The sequence below is a fragment of the Camelus ferus genome, chromosome 21 (assembly GCF_009834535.1).
Source record: "Camelus ferus isolate YT-003-E chromosome 21, BCGSAC_Cfer_1.0, whole genome shotgun sequence".
In the NCBI taxonomy this organism is placed as follows: Eukaryota; Metazoa; Chordata; class Mammalia; order Artiodactyla; family Camelidae; genus Camelus; species Camelus ferus.
In genome coordinates this window covers 17,908,897-17,930,403 of record NC_045716.1, presented here as the reverse complement: position 1 = coordinate 17,930,403, position 21,507 = coordinate 17,908,897, and the positions used below count along the sequence as shown (strand labels likewise).

Genomic DNA, 21,507 nt, shown 5'->3' with positions numbered 1-21,507 from the left:
TCTCTCTGTCTATCTCTGTCTCTGTCTTTGTCTTTCTCTCCCTCTCTCTTCTTCCCTCCCTCCTTTCTGCACTTCTCTTATTCAGACTGCCATCCTATTACTAAATCTTTTTTTTTTTTAAATTGAAGTACAGTCAATTACAATGTGTCAATCTCTGGTGTACAGAGCAATGTCGCAGTCATGCATATACATACATATATCCGTTTTCACATTTTTTTCCATTAAAGCTTATTACAAGATATTGAACATAGTTTCCTGTGCTATACAAAAGAAACTTTTCCTTAAATCTATTTTTATATATAGTGGCTAACACTTGTAAATCTTAACTGCAACATCTCTTGGCTTTATCCTTTCATTCACAGCTTCACATGTACCCTCTTGATTCCCTTCCAGCTCTTTTTTCTTCGCTTTCTCAAACTCACACATTCCTTCCTTCCCTTTCTCTCCTTCCCTCCTTCGTGTACCAGTCCTTCCTCTCCTTCTCTCTTTGCTTCCCCCTACTTCATTTTCCGTCCTCTCATCCCCCGACAGTCTCCCCCTTCTTCCCGCTCTCTGTCTTACCCTAGTTTGGAAATGCAGCAGACCTCTGAGTCTGCCACCATTGGATGCAAGGGGCTGTCACTCTGAGGCAGCAAGAGCTCCTATTGGTCGGGCTGGAGGAGGGTACGGAGCTGACTATAAAAGGTGGGGCCCGCCAAGGCTCGCGGAGCGGCTCTGACAGGACTGGGTTGGAAGGGGACTCTTGGAGAGAGCTGACCGCTGGTTGCCAGGGTGCCGGCGAGGGAGCAACCGCTCTCCGCGTTAACTCTTCTTGCCTCATCGGCGGGGCCTCGGCCTCAGAGTCCGGCAACTCGCGGCCGTCGCCCTGTGCAGCCCGAAGGCCCCTTAGTCTCCCCTGCACGTGCCGCGCCCCGCGCGCCCCGTCCGGCCGCGGCGATGAGCGAGGTGAGCAGCGCTGCGGGCTAGGGCTGCGGTGCGGGGAGGCCGAGGCTCCGGGTACCTGGGCAGTGAGGAAGGGAGGGCGCGGCAGCCTAGAGCCGAGGAGAATCCTCCAGGGGCCCCATTGGCCCTCTGGGAAATCTCCCACCTTGGGGCACTGGGGTGCGATTAGAGGAGGGAGGCTTTGAGTCCCCCGATTGTGAGTGGAGCTTTTGGGGGACTGGAATCCGGTATAGAGTCGGGGTGCCGAGGTCTCAGGTGATAAGTCATATATATCATTGGGATACTGCTCTCTGCGCCTATCTTACTGCCCCGACATTACTCGGGCTTCCATTCACTCCGCAGACTTTGGAGAAAAAACATTCGCTTCTGTCCTAGGGCTGTACTGCTCTGACATTCCATTTTTAGCATTCAACAAGAACCCCAGCACTCGACCCCTAGGGTGGCCACTTTGTCCCTTTTAGGAAGGTGGCATCCTACCCTCAACTCATTCAATCAAGAAGCAACGGTTGGAGGGACTATTTCTGATATTCAGAAGGCCCTCTAGTGGGGTCCTGCCCAACTCCTGGGTAGTTGTCCCCTTCAAGAGTAGATATACCTCTGCAGTGCTTGTTATACACCTTGGGTCTCCGCAGGCTCCATGGTCATCTGAGCCAAATCCAGTCCATTAGCTGTCATTTCCTCCATTGGTGGGGGTCAAAGCAGAGACTAGGAAAGACCTCTCCCATTGTTTGACTGCATTTGTAGGCATCCAGAGACAAAGACCTATCCTGAAGTCGGTATGGGCAATGGCATCACAAGCTTGCTCTCTGTAACCACTTTCCTAGTACCCAGGATCTTGTGTGAAATCCAACTTCTCAGCTATATGCCAAATCCCAGCTCTACTACTTACTAGCTATGTGGCCTTAGGCAAATTACTAAATCTTTCTCTGCTTCAGTGTTTTATCTGCAAAATGGGGGTATTATGGGTTGTTCTAATGATCAAATGAAATAATAAATGCAAAATACTTAGAACAGTGCCTGGCACAGAGTAGACACTCAATCCATGTTAGCTATTATTATTCTCTCCCTGTCTATTTTTTTCTATTTTAGAGTATTACCGAAAACTAGCACGAGAAATCTCAAGGATATCAGGTTAGTGAAGGGGTAGGACCCTGGAGCCAAAGTCTCAGTTTAGATCTTCATCTTTAGTAGGAGCTCTGCTGGCTCCTACCAAAAGCTGTTACCCAGGGAACCAATCAGTGTCAACTACTATGTCTTGATTGCTGTGTCCACTAAGTTTATCCTGGAAAATTCAGCTAGTCTGGGGGCTTCAGATGAACTAACTTGGTTTCCTATAGCTCAGCTAGTTGTGACTATGACCATAGCAGCCTTTCAAAAAGAAAAGAGAGAGAGAGAGAAAAAAAAAAGGTTCAATCTTCTTTCCGCTTGCTTCTTTTCAGCCTTAAAATGAGAAGAGAGGTTCTCCTTGCCCTCTTTTCACTGAAGTCTAGAGTTCAACATCCCCTCTAGTGTTTCTAAATCTGAAAGTTGCAATTCAAGCCATCCCCTGGGGGTTTGTGATCTGAAGGCTATGCCAACATTAAGATATGTGGTCAGCCTGTGCTTTTGGGGAGGAAGTGCACAACCTCTCTGTAGGATATACGATAGGGGCTGGGACTTAGGGTAGTATTTGGTGGAGTGACAAAGCTGTCACAAAGCAGTGTCAAGGAAAACAATTTGGTTTTTGAGGGGGAAGTCAAGTCTTGACTTAGCAGCTGGTCTTGGCTAGCCTCAATCAGGAGTTCAATAGAACGATGAGAGTAGGATCCTTGGATGGAAACTAACTGCCAGTGTCTGCAGGGCTGCCCAGCCCCCCAGGCTGTCAGAGTGAACTGGTTCTAACTAGCAATTTAGCCTTCGAAGCTGCCTCCTAATACAGAGCTGAGCCTGGCTTCGGGGATGAGTATTTATAAAATCCAGAAGCAGCCACCTGGGCTTACACAGAGACTAGCTATCTCTGAACCAGATCCCCAGAGGGTCTCCACTTCCCTAGAGACCAAGACCTAGCCTGTTTTCTTCCTCTTATAAGAGCTATGATGAAAAGCGGAAGTGTTGCCTGGAGCTCTGAAACTCTAGGGAGACTCCAAACTGCTTCTTTTCTCTCAGCCCAGCCCCAGGGGTCTCCTCTTTCAGGCTAGAGTCCTAGCCTAGGAAAGCCCTGTGCACCCTGAATCTTACGTAAGCTTCACCATGCCCCCCCAACCCCCCACCTGCTTATTTTCTTGCTTCAGAGAAACTGCATTAAATGAGAGGATTTGGGATCTTTTTAAGAGATTCCCACTTCAAATGAAGAACAAAAACTGGGGAGGGGGTCTCCAGACCTAGAGCAGCTGAAAAGGGTTGCTGGGGAGGGTCTCTGGTTCTACACTGCCTTCCTGGCTCTTTGTTGTCACTCAGTACTGCAGCAGAGCATTTCCCTGTGAGTTTGTGTGTTCATGCCCAGAGGAGCTGCAGGGACTCATCTCCAGTTTGTCTGCATTCACAGCTGCAGGCAAGACTTGATTGCTGTGAATCACAGTTTATCTTTTATAGCTTAATAACTTTTTGCTAGTTTCAGTGAAGGATGGAAATGGGAGATGCATTCAGTCCCTGAAGGCTCTTTCCTATAATCTCTTGTCATATGGTGTAGCTGGCTGCTTAAAGCACACTTGAAGTTCTTCAGTGATCCTGTTGTACTTCTCAACTGTAAGAAGCCCAGCTGGAGGAATCCCTTGGTCCAGCAATCATTCTGTTGAAATGGGGGTCATGGATGACTGGTAACTATCCCCATGGTGTTTTGGCTAGCAAGGGCTAGAGCAAGGGACAGACCAACCAGAAACCTCACTATGGAGGCTTAGAACCAGTATTCCCTCCTTTATTATTCTGCTTGCTGTCCTCTTAGGAATGAGATATCACACTTCTGGGATCACATTCTCTTTCTTGTGCATATCGTCTGCATCTGCAACCTTCTCCACAATGGAAGTTGGTCAGGGTGGCATCATCCTGTTATGTCTTCTGTGAACCAGTTGTTAGGAAACCTAGTAGGAACTTAAAGGAAATCCAAGATTCTCCCTCTCTCACTGGTATTTTTATTATTATTATTAATTATTATTATTATTATTATTATTATTATTATTATTATTATTATATTGGACATATGAAATAGAAGGGCTAGCTACTTGATATTGGAAAGCCTCCCACCTCTGGAAATATCTATCTTCTGAAGCAGAGGAAACCAAAACTTGGTTCTAGAACTTGCTCATCCCTTTCTTAGTCAGCCATCCAGGTTGTTGGCTTTAGCTGCTTGTGCAGGAGACTATGGCTGGTAAAAGTGGATGACTTTGTCATTCTGTGATCTGGAAATATAGATGACTCTTTTCCTAAGCTGCAGCTGTGATCAGTTACCTCTTAGAATGTCGAGTCTCTATAAGGGCAGGCGCCCATAAGTAATGTGGCTGGAGTCCAAATATGCAAACCTGATGCATCTTTCATGTCTGTCTGTGGAGGGTCTTAACTGATCAGGTCAATAATCATCTTTTCAAAGTAGTGGGTCCATGAATGCCTCCCCCCATTTTCTTTCTACTTTTCCATAGTTCCAAATTGTCTTTCATGAGTCTATGTTATCATGGAAAAAAAAAAAAAAAAAAAGCTTAGTTTTACAAAAATCCTTCTAGATAGAAATATAGATAAATATCTTTGACCAATAAAATCTCAAATAATATATCAAAACATTTTAGTGATACAATTTTAGATTTATTAAGGAGCCCTAAAGATCATCTGGTGCAATCTTCTCATTTTACAGATGAAGAAACTGAGGCTTAAACCTTATCTAAATTTACACCGTGTTAGAACCAACACTCGGGCACAGAACTGCTGCCTCATTTTCCCCAAATATCTGTCCATAAGACTCTTTTAACATGTGACTCCAGTGAATACAGGATAATTTAATTTACATGCAACTCTGAAGGAATATATTACAAGTACTTTCTCTAGGAAGTCTCAGCAGTGTGATTTAAAATGAGCAAATAGATAAACAAACAAACAAACAAATAAATAAAATGAGCAAGAGGAAGGAGAAAGAGTGGAGAGACAAACATAGGATGATATTTATCACTAGGGTACATTTTGGCAGAATACTAGGCAGGGAAAGCACCATCCTTCCTTATGCAGGATGCCTAGTCACCTTAAAAATGGGCGCAGTGAATGTGCTGAAAGTGGAGTAGGTAAGTTAATAGGACCGAAGGAAAGGGGAAGCCTGGAGGCCTCTTTTCCTGAGTTCTTAGTTTCTGGTGTCCATCACTGATTTGCATAACTGTAGAGCATGAAGGACCAGAAGGAGAGGATTTCTTTCCAAAAAGAAAGAAATGAGAGCAATTCTCTTAAGTCTCAAGTATTTGATTTGGAGGACCCAGTCCTCGAAATCACATATCTAAGTAAAACTGGTGTACCTGATGATCAAGCAGGCGCTGTACATTTAGACCTCCTTCAATTGGCCACTTGATGTCCAAAGAGAATACAAAGGCTTTGGGAGAAGAAATCTAGAAGGCGGAAAAGAAGAACATATTAGACTAGCAAAGTAACTGATGGATCCTTTGTGGTACATGATTTTCTAAATCCATACTCCAGACCTGCTGCTCAAAATAACTTAGCTTGCCCCAGAATTATTTTACCTGCAAGAGTAAGCCAAGTCGAAAGCAGATCCAAAAGCACTTTTCTAAGAGATCTGCACCCCTGCAGGTACCTAGACCTTGTCACACCCTTCTCCCTGAAGCCTGATTATTGCTTCATTCCAGGCTGACTCCAGAAAGCAGGCCCACCTAGGGTTCCCAACCCCCCAGCCAGGGAAAAGAGGTACTATTTACGTTCTGTTGTCCTTAATGCTGCTTCCCTCCCACACAAAGCCCTCCAGCCGAGTGTTTGCTTTGTAGGCTGTGGTGGGATTAATACGTTTATTTTGGGACATTAACGCCATGAGTGGGATGCACAATGAAGATTATAGTAATAAATGATGCTTTTTCACTACTCTCTCCCCCCTACCTGCTACCCTCAGTATGGGGTGAAGGCGCAGTTCCAAGCTGTGTTCAGAGCACCACAAACAACCACTCATTAAACTGTGGCAGCCCATGCTGGGGGGAATGGGCCAGGGCTGTTGACTCACTGCATACCATGAGCTGGCATAGCCAAAGAATTCTGCCTCGGACTCCAGTAGGGGTTACTGCTATTCCAGGAAACATGGATAGGGTGGCTGAGGCGGGGGAAGAGAGATCAGGGGGCTTAGGAGCTCGGACTGCTTAGGTTCTATCCCTGTCTTAGGAGACACCAGAGTTATAAGGTATTTGGGTTATATTCCATATATTAGGAGAAGAATGTGTGTATGTAGAACCCAGAGTAGGGATTCCTAGTTTTTTTTTCTGTTACTATCTTGAGGGTGACCTTGAGCAAGTCTTTCTGAAGCTGTTTGAGGACTGCAGCTGGTTGCTGCGCTGAAAGAATTGAAACAGTTCCAACAGTGCTCCAAAAACAGCAGTAAAGGGTCTTTCAGGGGCACCAGGGGATCCCAAAGGCCTCTCTAAGGACCTTTAGCAATGAACTTCATTTAACATTGGGGGAGAAAATGTCAGCAGGGCTGGAATCGTCCCTGGGGAGGTCTGAAGCCTCTTTGTCACTACTTGAAAGCAGATGTGCTAACTGTCTTCCTTCACTTTCTGCACATCTAAAGCAAGCAGGGAGCCTACAAAACCTAGGCTTTATGTCAATACAAAGGCAAGAAAGGGGTCTTTTGGGCTTATATTTAGGAGTTTTAGATTTTTCTTCCTTGGATTATAGGACAGGATTGTGACTGCTTGTGCCTATTCATCTGAACTAAGTGAGTCGAACAGGGCAATAATGTGAACACATTTTGTTTTCATTTGCACAGCATCCAAGCTATATCATGCAGAAGAAGCAGGGTATGTGTGGTCCAGGTATGATGAGGTGTTCCTTTGTTCCTGTCCTTTACTGAGGCTAACAATGTGTAATACCGCTTTAAAGAGCCCAGTGGGATGAGGAATATGGGGAAATCTGGGTAGTTTATCTTTCCCAGGGTTAGTTCTAACTTACTGCTTGGCGCAGAGTGGGTGACATTATCTTGCCTCTTCTGGTGACAATGGTTGCTGTGGCAACACTATTAAAGATGAAAGAGACAAAGAAAGGAAGAAACACAGCCCAAAAAGGGGGCAGGGCCTAGAGTTATAGGGTACCTATTCCCCAACAGTGGCAGCAGGGAAACAGTGTCTAAGTAGCTACGACTTGACTGTTTTTAGGGGCTTTGCCAAGACGATGCTAATTATTCTTTTGAGGCAAAGGATAGAGTTACACAATCATTTTTACGATACGAAGGTGGATGAAAGAACTTGATCATGGAGGTTAAGGTATGGTTTATTTGCTCCTGAACACTAATCTCCCTGTGGTATACAACTCAAAAATAAAAAAGGTGGTTCTGTGTCCAAGCATTCTTTAAAATGAAACATGAACATTTATGGAGGTGCTGGACTGGAGGTCCCCTCCTATACACTGCTAACTCGGGAGTGGTTCCAGGAGGCTCCAGGGCTCTGCTGGAGCAGTTGCTGTACAGAATAGAATACAATTTCTGTCCAAGCAGACAATGTTTGGGCCCTTCACCAGAAGTTTAGAGCCATTGTAAGCATTTTGGGGAACAAGCATTGGGACAACAGGGAGATTGTGGTTTCCAAGGTTGGTTTAGAGTAAAAGATCAGTTATAAAGTTCTTTTGGTAACAGAATAAGCCTCAAAGGCCCTTAGAACAATCTCAGGTATTCTCTTCCTCCTTCGTTTCCACTTAGTGAAGATGTACTCTGTGGCAAGTACTCTACACTTTGATTCCAGGACTTTAGCCATGCAGCATCCCAGTAACTTGACCTCTTCTTATATTCAACCCAGAGTTACATTACTTCAGTATAATAACTATTTATTCTAATATATACTAGGCATTTTACATACTTTTTTTCTAGTTCTTTTCACTCCTCAAGATAGATATTATCTCTCTTCTGCAGCTGAGAGGTCTCAGTGCAGCAAGTCTAAGTGATTTACCCAATGTCACACAGCTAGGAATGGCAGAGCTGGGACTGGAACAGATAGTCAACGAAGATCCAGGGTATGAATCCAGATTTGTCTAACTTTATCTAATGTGCCATATTGCTTCTCCCAGGAATTTGAGGCTTGAGAAAATTTTAGTTCACATAAATATCTGTTGAGTACCCACTATGTGCAGTTACTACAAATGATACCCAAATGAATGGGAAATATGGACTGTGCTTTCAAGGAAATGGACCCTGGTGGGGTGGTGACGGTGGGGAAGGGGAGGTAAGACAAATGCACACTAACTATAATATAGGTAATATGCAATATACTCCTAGAGAAGTCCTTCCCCTTCATCCTTGGCTCTCTTTCAAGCACCCATGCTGAAGCGAGGAAAAACAATGACCAGGCTTCACAGTCTTTGAACCAGCTGCAGAAAGGAGTCCCTCAGCTATCTGAAAACAAATCTGACTTCAGAAATCTAGGTGAGGTGGGAAATAAAGCAGAGTGGGAGCTCCCGTCATTCATTCACCAACTCCTGCGTGTACAGCATGTGTAAGGGCATTGTGCTAGGCCCTGGGAACCAGTAGTGAGTAAGATAGACCCTACCCTCAAAGGAACTTGCACAGAAATGGAGGAGACCAACATTCACTATCTAACCACTAAATTATTCTTTAATCACATTAGAAACAAGTACTACCACAGAGAAATACTGGGTGCTATGAAAACTTATAATGAGGGTCCTAGCCCAGTCTGGGGAGCAAAGTAGAGCTCCCCAGAAGAAGGAACCCTCGAGGAGAGCTTTGAATGATAAGTAGAAACTAATTAGGTAGAAGGGGAGCAGGGGTAAAAGAACCATGAGCCAAGGTCCTGAGGTGGGAAGGAACGTGGTAGCTTCCAGAGATGAGGTTATTGAGGTAATCAGAGGCTGCATAATACAGGGACTTTTAGACCATGTTAAGAATTTTCTTCTTTAACTTAAGAACATCATTAACCATTGGGCTGTTATAGTGGTCCACATAAGAAACAATTGTTAGGGTGGTAGCAGTGGAGAGAAGTGAACGACTTAAGAGGTGTTTGGGAGATAAAGTTAACAGGACTGAATATTAAATTGGATATGCAATGTGAAAGAAAGAAAGATGTCAAGCACAGTTTCTAGGTTTCTGGCTTGTACAACTGGATGAGATAGGGAATACTTGCAGGGGACTAGGTTGAGTAGGCAGGATTATGAATTCATTTTGAGACACATAGGGTTTAGAGTGTCCATAAAACATCCAAGTGGATATGTTTTAAAGCTCAGAGGAGCAGCCTGGGGTAGAGATATGCAGTCTGTCCTTGGTATCCAAGAGTTCTACCAACAGCGAATCAAATTGCTGAATCTGAGAATGCAGAACTCATGAGTACTAGACAGCCAATTGTACTGTACCATTTAAAAAAAAATTTTATTCCTTTTTTTATAGGGGGAGGTAATTAGGTTTATTTAACAGAGGCACTGGGGTTGAACCCAGGACCTCCTGCATACTAGGCATGCACTCTACCACTAGAGCTATACCCTCCCCAACACCACCCCCTACCAGCCACCTCTTACTATGCAATTTTAAATAAGGAACTTGAGCATCTGTGGATTTTGGTATCCTTGGGGATCCAAAAACCAATCCCCCTCAGATGCCAAAGGAAGACTATACATTTGAGTCTTCAGTGGCATTCTGTGCTATTCAGTATGGTACTATTAACCACATGTAGCTATTTAACTTATTAATTAATAATTAGTTATTAATTTACTAAACTAAAATTCAATAAATGTATAAATTTTATTCCTCAGTTACACTAGCCACATTTCAAAGTACTCAATAGCCCCATGTGCCTAGGTGAGCACCATATATTGGACGGCACAGATATAAAACATTTCTATCATTGCAGAAAGTTCTATTGCAGGGGTCTGCAAACTTTTTCTGTAATGGGCCAGAGAGCAAATATTTTTGGCTTTGTGGGCCATGTGGTCTCTGTTGCAGTTACTAAACTCTGCTGTTGTCATGCCAAAGCAGCCACAGATAACATGCAAACAATGGGGATGGCTGTGTTCCAGTAAAACTTTATTTACAAAAACAGGCTGCAGACTAGATTTGGCAGTGAGCAGTAGTTTGCTGGCCCCTGTTCTATTGGATGGTGCTGGTACAAATGATAACTGAAGTCATAGGTACAGATAAGATCATTTAGGAAAGAGAACAGAAGAGATCCTAGCCCTAAACTTTGAGAGCTCCCAACACTTAAATGTTGGGAAGAAATGTCCAGAAAGATAGGAGAAAAATCAGGAAAAACTGTGATATCCCAGGAGCCAAGGAAAGAATATGTGTCAAGAAAGGTGAAGTGATTAAGAATGTTAAATGTTTTAAGAGGTCAGTCAGGCCAAATGAACCTGAAACTTTTGCATTTGATTTAGTATTGCAGACAGCACTGGTTTTCTAAAGAGTCATTTCAGTGGAGTAGCAGTAGAAGCCAGACTGAAGTGGGTTGGAGGGTGTGGGGGAGGTGAGCAAATGGAGACAGTAAGCGTTCTGAGAAGTGTAGCTATGAAAAGAAGGGAGATAAGAAAGGCCCTTGCCCCTGACCCTGACCCCAGTCATTTTTCTACTCTACCTTTCTAATTACTCCTTCTCAGTCCTTGATAGCTTCTCAACCTCTCGTTCACCCTTTCTTCCCATTTAAAAAAATTAAGGTATAATTACTATGGAGAATAGTATGGAGTTTCCTTAAAAAACTAAAGATAGAGTTACTATATTATCCAGCAATTCCACTCCTGGGCATAAACCTGGAAAAGATGAAAACTCTAATTTGAAAAGATACATGCACCACAATGTTCATAGCAGCACTATTTACAATAGCTAAGATATAGAAGCAACCTAAGTGTCCATCAACAGATGAGTGAATAAAGATGTGATATATACACTATGGAATACTACTCAGCTGTAAAAAATGAAATAATGCCATTTGCAGCAACATGAATGAACCTAGAGATCATATTAAGTGAAGTAAGTCAGATAGAGAAAGACAAGTATCATATGATATCACTTACATGTGGAATCTAAAAAAATGATACAAGTGAACTTGTTTGCAAAATAAAAACAGACTCACAGACATAGAAAACAAACTTATGGTTACCAAAGGGGAAAGTGGGGGAGGGATAAATTAGGAGTTTGGGATTAACAGATATGTACTACTATGTATAAAATAGATAAACAATGAGGACCTACTGTATAGCATTGAGAACTTCACTCAATATCTTGTAATAACCTACAATGGAAATATATATATAAAACTGAATCACTATGCTGTATACCTGAAACTAACACAACATTGTGAATCAATTACACATCAATTAAAAAAAATAAAGTATAATTTACATGCAGTAAAATGTACCCTTATCAGTTCTGGGAATTTTCACAAATATATACAGACATGTAACCACTAAAGATACAGAGTGGTTCTATCATCCCAAAATTCTCCCATTCCCTTTAGTAGTCACCCCTCTCATGATCTCAGCCCCTAGCAGATACTGATCTGTCTGCTGTCCCTGAAGTTTTGCCTTTACTAGAAATGTCATCTAACTGGAATCATACAATATATATGTGGCCTTTTGGGTCTGGCTTCTTTCACTCACCATAATGCATTTGAAGTTCATCCATGTTGTTGCACGTGTTAGTAGTTCATTTCTTTTAACTGCTGAGTGATAATACATTGTGTGGCTGTATCACAATTTGTTTATGCATTCCTTAGCTGAGGGACATTTCAGTTGTTTCCAGTTTTGGATGATTACAGGTAAAGCTGTCATAAACACTCTCTTGCAAGTTTACGTGTAGACATAAGTTTTAATTTCACCTGGGTGAATGTGTAGGAGTAGAATTGCTGGGTTGTATGATAAAGGTACACTTAAGAAACTGCCAAAATAATTTGACACAACATTGTAAAATAACTATAACTCAATAAAAAAAGTTAAAAATGAATAAATAAATAAAAAAGAAAGAAACTGCCAAAATAACTATATCATTTTGCATTCCCACCAGCAATGTCTGAGAGTTCCAGGCCCTCTGTATCTTTGGCAGCACATGGTATTGTCATTAAAAAAAATTTTTTTTAATAGTTGTGTAATGATATCCAATTGTGGTTTTAATTTGAATTTCCCAAATGGCTAATGACATTATATGTACTTTCATGTGCTTATTTGCCATCCACATTATCGTCTTTGGTGAAGTGTACAAATATCTTTTTACAAACTGCATTTGTATTATTGGGATTTGAAAATTCTTTAAATATTCTGAATACAAGTCCTTATCGGATGTGTGATTTGCAAATATTTTCCTTCAGTCTGTAGTTTGTTTTTTCATTCTCTTAGGAGTGTCTTTCAAAGAGCAGTTTTAAATTTTGATGAGGTCAAATTTATAATTTTTTTCTTTTGTGGATTGCACTTTTGATGTATCTAAGAAATCTTTGCCACCCCAAGGTTGCAAAGATTTTTTTCCCCCTATATTTTCTTCTAGAAGTTTTATAGCTTTAGGTTTTACATCCATTTCAAGTTAACTTTTGTATAGGGTGCAAGGTATAGATTGAGGTTTTTTGTCTTTTGCATATGGCTGTCCAATCATTCCAGCACTATTTGTTGAAAAGGCCACCCTAAACTTCGAACATTGGGATCCTAGACCCATTTCTTTTTACTCTAATGATGATTGGAGAGGGAATTCAGCTTGAGGGAGGCTTTTTGTGTGTGTCTTTTAAAGAAAGGGAAAAGTTATATATAAAAAAGTGAAGAGAATTGGTTGTAAAGATTCCTGAGAAGGAGAAAAGGGGAATGGGATCTAAAGCTCAGATGGAAGGACATCATCTGAATGCTGATAAATGCCCTGGAAGGGGGTATCGGGTAGGGAAAGGAAGGATGCTGCTGAATTATATCCCTCTCTGCAGTCTCAAAGCCTGAAGACATCTCTAAGCCAGCATCTCCTTTTCCTCCTTCCTCATAGGAAGGGAGAGTCCACAACTTTGCACTGCAGAGGAAATAAAAGTATACTCATGGGGAATTGGCAGCTACTGCCAAGATGATGGAATGGAACATTAGAGCACGTCAGGCCCAGAGGTGAGGAGAAAAGGGATACAGGAAGGTAAGCAGGGAAAGAAACTAGGGCCCTCTGGGGAAAGGCAAGAGTTGATGGGCCTCACAGTTGCTAATTAGTGTTTGGTGTGTGATGAGAAGTGAGAAACATTTAGTCCTGTGTGGGCGGTGAGGCTGAACTCAACCAAGCTTCAACTGACTAGAAACTTGGAATAACAGACTTCAATGTAAGCAAGGGAGTCATTTGAAGTGGAAAGTAGTGGGATGATCCTGCACATGGAATTCTCAGAATCTGAAGGGTTAGCATCCAGCCCTGGGAGTGAAGAACACACACAAGCTGTGGCTCTCCCCCAGGGGTCTGCCTGGTATGTGTCAGGGGACCCACTGAGCAAATGGGTCAAAAGACAAAAGCCAGAATCAGTGGTTAGCTCATCTACCAGAGCAGGAATCTGAGTCAGTAGGCATAGTCTGGGATCAGGTTCTCAAATAACATGTAGTCTTTCCACATAATGGAAGGACAGGACCCTGTTCCTCATGTTTCCTGTAGAGTGTATATGAAGAAAGTGTTGGGGACTGCAGCTTGAGAGACTAGTCCTTGAATACAGCTGCCCACCGATGGGACTGGAAGGAAATCATGATCCCTAGGACTTTCCTTCTTACTTGAGGATTGCTCTGCTATGCGGGAGACCTCGTCTAGTTAAATCAGTCTCACATTGGACATCTCTCTCAAGTGTATATACCACATGCACACACATGCCTATGCTTTTGGCTGGAGATTGGAATATAGCATAGCATAATGCTCAAGAGGGTGGACTCTGGAGTCAGACTATCTTGGTTCAAATCCTGGCTTTGCTACTCCTTAGCTGTATAACCTTAGGCAAGTTAATTAACCTCTTCTGGACTTTAGTATTTCATTTGTAAAGTGAGAATAGTAACAATACCTATTTTACAGGGATGTTGTAAGAATATAATGTATTAATGTTTCTAAAGTGCTTAGAAAAGTGACTGGCACATAGAAAGTATTATATATGTGATTATTAATAAGATGTGATGAGGGGTCATTCTAAAGTCCTTGATTTCTTCCAGTTTCCTTAGCTGGGTCCCACAAGGAAAAGAAAAGATTTGCTAAACCATTTCACTGCTATTATTTCTGGTCAGAAGAGCTCAGTATTGAAAGAAGTAGAAGAGCACTGAGAGTCTGTAATCCATACCTGGCTAGAGTGAGAGGCTGAGAGTGGCTGAGAAACACTCACCTACCACAGCTCCTGTGAGTTAGCATTGATCCTCTGGAGGTATGAGTTTAAGTAAGAGACACTCTTATAAAGCATGTGGTTTCTGGTTCACCTGGAGTAGACCTCCATGCCTTCTTGGTTTACCTGAAGTGTGGTATAAGTCTGATGGCTGTCAGATGGATGCACCAGAGGACCTTGATTCATCTAAAACTGTTGAGTTTCTGAAAAAAACACAGGAAAGTTGGGGCAGAGACCAGAGGCCAGTAAAGGGCTGAGTACTATATAGAGGATAGGTGCTGACTGATATGTTATCTAACTGCCCCCACCCAACCCCTGCAAATCATTCACAACTAAATCCAGAAATCCAGAGTGGCCAGAGCAGCTATTTTAAGAACTGGCTGGAGAGGGTGGAGGGAAGAGGGGCAGGTCGAAGCCCTAGTGAATTACTTTTTAGCAGAAAGTGTGAGAGTGATATCCAAGGGCACTGTGAGTAATAGGGTTTCTTTTTTTCCTTTTCAGCACCCTTTTCTGGTCTCCCCAGCGACATCTCATAAATTTAAACGAAATGGAACTGGGAACCCCTGGGTGGTCAGACCACAGCTGAGCCATGGCTCCATTCCAGGGTCAGTAATCTCAGGAGACACTCAGGAAGCGGACAGCTGGCAGGACAGAAGGAAAGGGGTGGCCTGTGTGGTTCAGTCCTGACACAGATTCCTGCATAGAGGATTCTGAGGGTTGGCTGATACAAGAAGGAAAGCAGAGGAAGAGACAGCTACCCAGGGGGAGATAGTTAGAAATGGGGTCCAGATTTTCCTCCAAAGGGCAGGGGCTGGGATGAGAGAAAAGAAATAGCAGATTAAGGGTACAGGCTGAGAGAGAGAGAGAGGGATAATGGTTAAAGCAAAGATCACATTCAGGGATTTGCTGGCAATAGAGAAAGTAGGATTTGAAGTTAGAGATCATGGAACTATAGAAGTTGCCTCTTAACATATGACCCTCTTGTCTGGACTATTGACTATTATCCTATTACTAAACACCCCATCCATGCCAAGCCTTTGCAGTGTGGACAAACCTCTTGTGATGACGGTGTACCAGAGTGGAAAGTGTCACCTAGCTAACTACTGGACTATTATATTAATCATTTGAAAAAACAAAAAAACAAAAAAAGACTACAGGAAGATCATGGAGAAGGAAAGAGTAATGAGTGGTCAGTCTTTATTGACTGACTGATGGAATTCTTTTTTTTTTTTTTTTTTTTTTGGTCAAAGGCGGACTAGCGGGAATTTCATGAATTCCGCTGGGTTTTAGGAACACTTTTGTGCATGTTCTTTCAGTTTTTAAATAAAATTTATATATACACAAAAAATAAAATAAAATCCTTTGCTAAATCCAAAAAAGTACACATACATAGATAAGCAATCAATATTTTTTACAAAAATTTGTCCATATCAATTTATAACCTACTTTTTAAAATGTTAGATAGTTTTAAAAATTAGATAGTCTGCCATCTCCAGTACTTTCCAAGATTCTAGGAATACACAAATAAATCATAAGACTTGAAAAGGCAGTAAAAATGTGACCAATCTAACCTTTGAAAATCACATGTGATCAATGAAGCCATCTTAGTTTGGCCCCAAATTTTCTCTTTAACTCATATTGAATATCCAACCGCTTATGAAAGCATCTCCTGTTGGATAGTTAGGTAGGCATCTAAAACTTGTCCAAAAGCAAGCTCCTGATCCTTTCCCTAATACCTGCTCCTCCTCCTGCTGTCTTCCTCATTTCAGGAAATGGTAATTCCATTTTTTTTTTTTTCAGTTCCTTAGCCCAGAAACCTTGGAGTCATCCTTGACTCCTGTCACACAATGCCACTCACCCAATCAACCAATCATATTAGTCACAGCTTGAAAATACAGTCAGCCCTGTGTTGTCTGAGGGTTCCATGTCTGTGGATTCAACCAAGGACTGAAAAAGTTTTTAAAAATTTCCAAAAATTTCCCAAAAGCAAAACTTGAATTTGCTGCAACCAGCAACTATTTCCATAGCATTTACATTGTATTTACAACTATTAACATAGCCTTTACATTGTATTAGTATTACGAGTAATCTAGAGATGACTTAAAGTATATGCATAGGTTATATGCAAATACTAGGCCATTTTATATAAAGGACTTGAGCATCCATGGCTATTGGTATCCTCGGGAGCCCTGGATACTGAGGGACAGTTGTATACCCAGAATCGAACCACTTTTCACCACCTCCACAGCCATCATGTTGATCCAAGCAACCATTATCTCTCGCCTAGTCTTCTGCAATAATCTCCTAACAGGTTTTTCTGCTTCCTCCCTAATGCTCCTTATGTGCAAACTGAACGTCTTTAATGGCTTCCCATCTTCCTCATGATGAAAGTCAAACTCCTGAAAAACACTCCCAAGGTCCTACATAGTCTTCCCCCACTCCCAGATATCTCTGATCTCATCTCCATCCATGGTTCCTCCTTCCTCCGTCTCTCTACTCCAGTGACATTGGTCTCTTGCTATTCCTCAAATAGGCTAGTCACACTTCCACCCTAGGGCCCTTGAAAGCTCTTGCCTGGACATCCACAGCCCTTACTCCCTTATCTCCTTCAGCTCTTGGCTCAAATACCACTTTTCAGAGGGACTTTTCCTGACTACTCTGGCAAACTCTGTTTCTCCATTCCCACCCCAGCACTCACTACCTACCTTCCCCACTTAACATAATAATTTTGTTTACTCATTTGTTTATCTATATACTAGAAGGTAAACTTCATGAGGGCAGGGTTTTTGTCTGTTTTGTCATCTACAATTCCCTTATCACCAATAAATACTTGTTGAATAAATTTTGATGACTTTTCTCCCTTTCTCTGATCTCAAGTCCCACTTCTTCAAAAGACTAAGGGATGTACCTGGTAATAGGAGGGTGAATCTAAGGGGATAGCACCTTCCTACTTCCATGAATATCTAATATTCTGAGTTTTGTTTTTCAGCTTAACACCAAAACATCCCCAGCAACCAACCAGGCACCTGGCCCAGAAGAAAAAGGTGAGTGGGGTTGGGCTAGGCAGTTTGTAGAGCGAGTAAATACAGGGACATGAAGACAAGTAGGGCTGTAAGTCTGGAGTCTCCTAAAATCAGTAACAGGAATAAGAATGTGGAGAAGTGAAACAAAGCACTGGGTTAGGACAACTCTATCCATAGGCTTCATTCCACTTTTTCCTAAGAGGTAAACCTACCAACATTTACTCTTTGATTTTAGAAACTGGCTCTGGAAACAGGCAGTAGTAGGAAGAAACTCATCAAATAATCCCGGCCTCTGTCTCAATCAGAAATTGAGGGAAAGCTAAGAAAAGAGCGTGTGGTCTGGGACTCTAAACTATAGGATTTAGGAATAAGTGGTGATAGAAGATATTTGTCATTTTGGTTCTAGAGTAGCAAATCTTCTAAGTAACTACTATAGCTAATTCTCAGTCTACATACCCTGACTCAGACTTCTAGGAGGCTTATCAGGCATTCTTGTTCTCAGCAAAGAAGGGGGCACTTCACAGAGTCCAGCAGAAAGTGGACTTTAACCACTGTATTTGGGACTGGGGCAATACAGGCTTACTCATTAATGAATCTCTCAACTCTCTGTAGGGAAAGCTGGCAATGCCAAGAAGGCTGAGGAGGAGGAGGAGATTGACATTGATCTGACGGCACCAGAAACAGAGAAGGCTGCCCTTGCCATTCAGGGCAAGTTCCGGCGATTCCAGAAAAGGAAGAAGGATCCCAGCTCCTGAATAACCAGCCTTGCCCTTCACCCTGCTCCCTTCTCTCCCCTTCTCCCTAGCTCTGACTCCCATGTATCTCTGTCTTTTCGTCCTGTTAGCCTCTCATTGAGGCAAGTTCAACCCTTATATATTATTTTCTCTGGCCCCCTCAAGCCATGACAGCTGTAGAAGCACAAGGAACAAGGGGAAGATGAATTAGAAAGGCAGCCGCTTGCCTAATGGTGGACCAGTTTCTCCTTGGCTATGGCTCGTTGATCAGTACCTATGCCTATCCTAGGAGTCTGAAGAACCAAGAAGCTTTGAGGCTGAGAGAGGGAACCCTGACAATATGGGAGGGAGAGGAAAGCCTTCAGAGTAGGGTGCCTGCCTAAGGGTGGGGTATATACACTGTTCTGCTGGCTACAACATTCACACTTCAGGTAGCAGTTTTTCCCCTTTGCATCCTTCTCACCAGCACGTCAACTTCCCTCCTATGAGCTAAGCCACAGTGGGGACTGGAGCCCCCTTTCCCCCTAGGCAGACCTAAATCAAGCTGCTTCCACGTTAGTGCATGCTGAGTAGATTAGTTCCAAGGAAGGGATACTGGGACTGGTAGAGATCAGGAAAAGTTTCCTTCATTATCTAGTCTAGAACCATAAGGGGCAGAAGCAAAAGAGGTTCAAGGGGCCACAGGCAGGGAAATGGGAACACTGGTAGATTTGGGGAGGAAAGAAAAATGAAGGAGGAGGAGATCACTAAAGACACAAGTTACTGCCGGTAAAGATGTACCATGTGAAGGATTCTTGGGGCTTTGCTAACCTGCTACCTCTAACCCCTCATGTCCAGCCACCCCCAGGGGCCACACAAACCAAATGACCCTTGTAGTTCCCAGTTGCCCCACTGTGGAGTCAGAGCAGAAGTGGAATAGCCACTCTATGTGATTTTAGCATGTTTAATAATGATGAAAACAATAAAAATAAAACCTCAAGTGGGGTCACTTAACCTCTACTTCTGTTTTTTTCTTGGGAGGAATATGAATGTAAGCCCAAGCTGGCCTCAGGGAGGGTGACAGAGCAATGCGTGGGTTATATGGGTGCACAGGAAGCTAACACTGGCTGAGAATTTCCAGACTGAAGCCCCCTCCTACTTTCCTTCCCCTGACCTTGTCCTCACCTTGATTCACTGTCTTTGTCTGCCGCTGTTGCCACCCCCGCAGTGCACCTGCAAGGGTGCTCATCTCCTTCCCTTTCCCCCTCCAGCTGAGCATGCTTGGTGGATATGCCTCTGAAAACAAACCCACTCTTCCTTGCTCTGTATCCCCAAATGACCTCTGCTAGCTGTCCCTCCTGCTTTGTCTTCCTCCCACACCCTCCCTCCCCTCCCATTGTTATATCAAGGAGAAGTGGATGATTCTGGGTCAATAGAGAGCACCGCTGTTACACTAAAGATTTTAAACCGTGAATAAAATGATGGCTTTTGAGTGACCTTACATTGCTGAGAAATAATCTCTATATGTTGAAACAGAAGCCAAATGCTTGAAAATCAAGCAAGGATTGCTTTATCTCTCCCACCCTCCTCACTTCTTAGTATTGATTCAAGAATACAGAAGTTGAAACCATGTAGCAGCTCTGAGTAGGAAGCAAGGGACAATATTCCTAGTAGGCAACCTATACCCAAAGTTTATCCATACCTAACAAGCCATGGCTCTAGGATATTAGGAAGGTTGAACAGTGATTCATGGGGAGGCCCTATGTAAAGGGAAGTGCCTTCTCCTTCTCCTCGTGATGTCAGAGAAAAGGAGATTTTACATTTGAAACCTGCTGAAGTGACTTAGGTTTCATCATATTTAGAGTGCTCAGGGATGTTCATCCCCCAAGTTGGGGTAACTCCTTAGCCTTACAGTCCCTGCAGGGCATGAATGGCGGTGACAATAGTAATATTTAAGATTCATAACGTACCATGTGCCAGATCCTGTTCCAAGCACTTTTTCATATATTAACTCATTTAATTCATACAACCCTATGACATAGGAACTATTTTGTCCCCCATTTACAAATGAAGAAACTGAGGCACAGAGAGATTAAATGACCTTCCTAAAGCAAGTGAATAGGTGAGTTAGGACCAGAATCCAGGTGGGCTGTTTCTGGAATCTGCACTCTTTGTACCACCTTGATAAGGGAGTGGATGAGTGAAGAGAAGATAGCCTGTTTGTCAAGGATGTTGTCAGGCCTAGTTTAGAGGTCCGAGCGTCCCTTAGCTGAGCCCAGGTGTACCTACTTGATCCCTCATAGCCCTTATAGGTAAGATCAGGAACCTCCCTGGTCCCCCATATTCTAGGGGACCACCAGATCTGGCTTTACCTAATTTGTCTGCCAGACTCCTCCCAAAATTCTATCAGTGCCTTGATTTCATCCAGCTGCCTCTCTCGTGCTCCAAGAAACATAGGGGTAGTTTCTCTGGAATGAAAGGTGGTTTGAAGTGAAATGGATAGAGAAATGGGGCTCAGAACTTGGGAGGTAGGGCTGATAAACACTCCTAGAAAGGAGGAAGGGTCAATAGACTCACATTAAGGTATAAAGGTGAATAGATGTGGCCATCAAGAAATGAAACCAAACTTTTCTCTAACTCTTGGGAAGGCTCCAGGACTCATTTCCCCAAGCCAGTTCTGAACAGGGTAGTATACTCCCCTCTAGGGGATATTTTGGAAATCCATAGGGGTATTTTCTGGTTGTCATGATGTTGGGAGGTAGGGTAGAGATAGGGGAGGGTTTCCTGGTATTACGTGTCCAGGGGCCAAAAATGCTAGACATACTGCGATGACCAGGACAGTGTTGCAGAAAATAAAATTGTCCCATATCCCACATGTCTTTTAAAAGTACCACTGGATATTAATGTGAAAAACCTGTTATAATCTGAGGGCACCTAGAATCCAATGTCATTTTACACATAAACACAAAGTATCTTTTGCACCATTTTAAACACTGAATTTCCCAGAAATGCAACTAACATGTAGATTGAAGAAACTTGTGCTTTGTTTTGTTCAGAACTTTACCAAGAGTTGCTTACCATTTCAGAAATCTGTGTCACCAATGCTTCCAGTTATGCCTGAACATTTCATATTAAAATACTTACAACTTTATTATAAATTAATCTTTTATTTCACCTTTATAATATAGAGTACCATATCTACTTTTTGAAATTATGTGCATAGTTTACATCACACGAATATTATTTCAGAATAGTAAAAGGGGTACTGGGTCTGTGGGGATTGGAAAGCCATGCCCAGCACTAGCTTGAAAATTCAGAAGCTCATCTTTTTCCTGCCTCCATCACTTCTTCCCTAAAAGAGACTCTTAAAGCTTACTGATAAGC

At 42.6% G+C, this 21,507-nt stretch overlaps 1 protein-coding gene across 2 annotated transcripts; it reads left to right on the top strand.

Annotated features, from left to right (window-relative positions):
- Positions 1-698: 698 nt before the first annotated feature.
- PCP4L1 (Purkinje cell protein 4 like 1) lies at positions 699-19,624 on the top strand. Of its 2 annotated transcripts, XM_032463868.1 has the most exons (4): positions 699-945; positions 14,889-14,992; positions 17,377-17,431; positions 18,023-18,105. In XM_032463868.1, exons 1-4 carry the CDS (start codon positions 937-939, stop codon positions 18,077-18,079), a joined length of 225 nt encoding a protein of 74 aa, XP_032319759.1. In that variant the 5' UTR covers positions 699-936; the 3' UTR covers positions 18,080-18,105. The 2 variants fall into 2 exon arrangements, with proteins under 2 accessions (XP_032319759.1, XP_006174057.1); XM_006173995.3 differs by lacking the exon at positions 14,889-14,992 and having other exon boundaries at positions 18,023-19,624.
- Positions 19,625-21,507: the final 1,883 nt, after the last annotated feature.

What these genes read in the sequence shown, in the direction of transcription:
- PCP4L1 (XM_032463868.1), top strand. An exon ending in AGCCATGGCTCCATTCCAGG is followed by an intron (nt 14,993 to 17,376) that starts GTCAGTAATCTC and finishes TTTGTTTTTCAG; the next exon opens with CTTAACACCAAAACATCCCC. An exon ending in ACCTGGCCCAGAAGAAAAAG is followed by an intron (nt 17,432 to 18,022) that starts GTGAGTGGGGTT and finishes AACTCTCTGTAG; the next exon opens with GGAAAGCTGGCAATGCCAAG.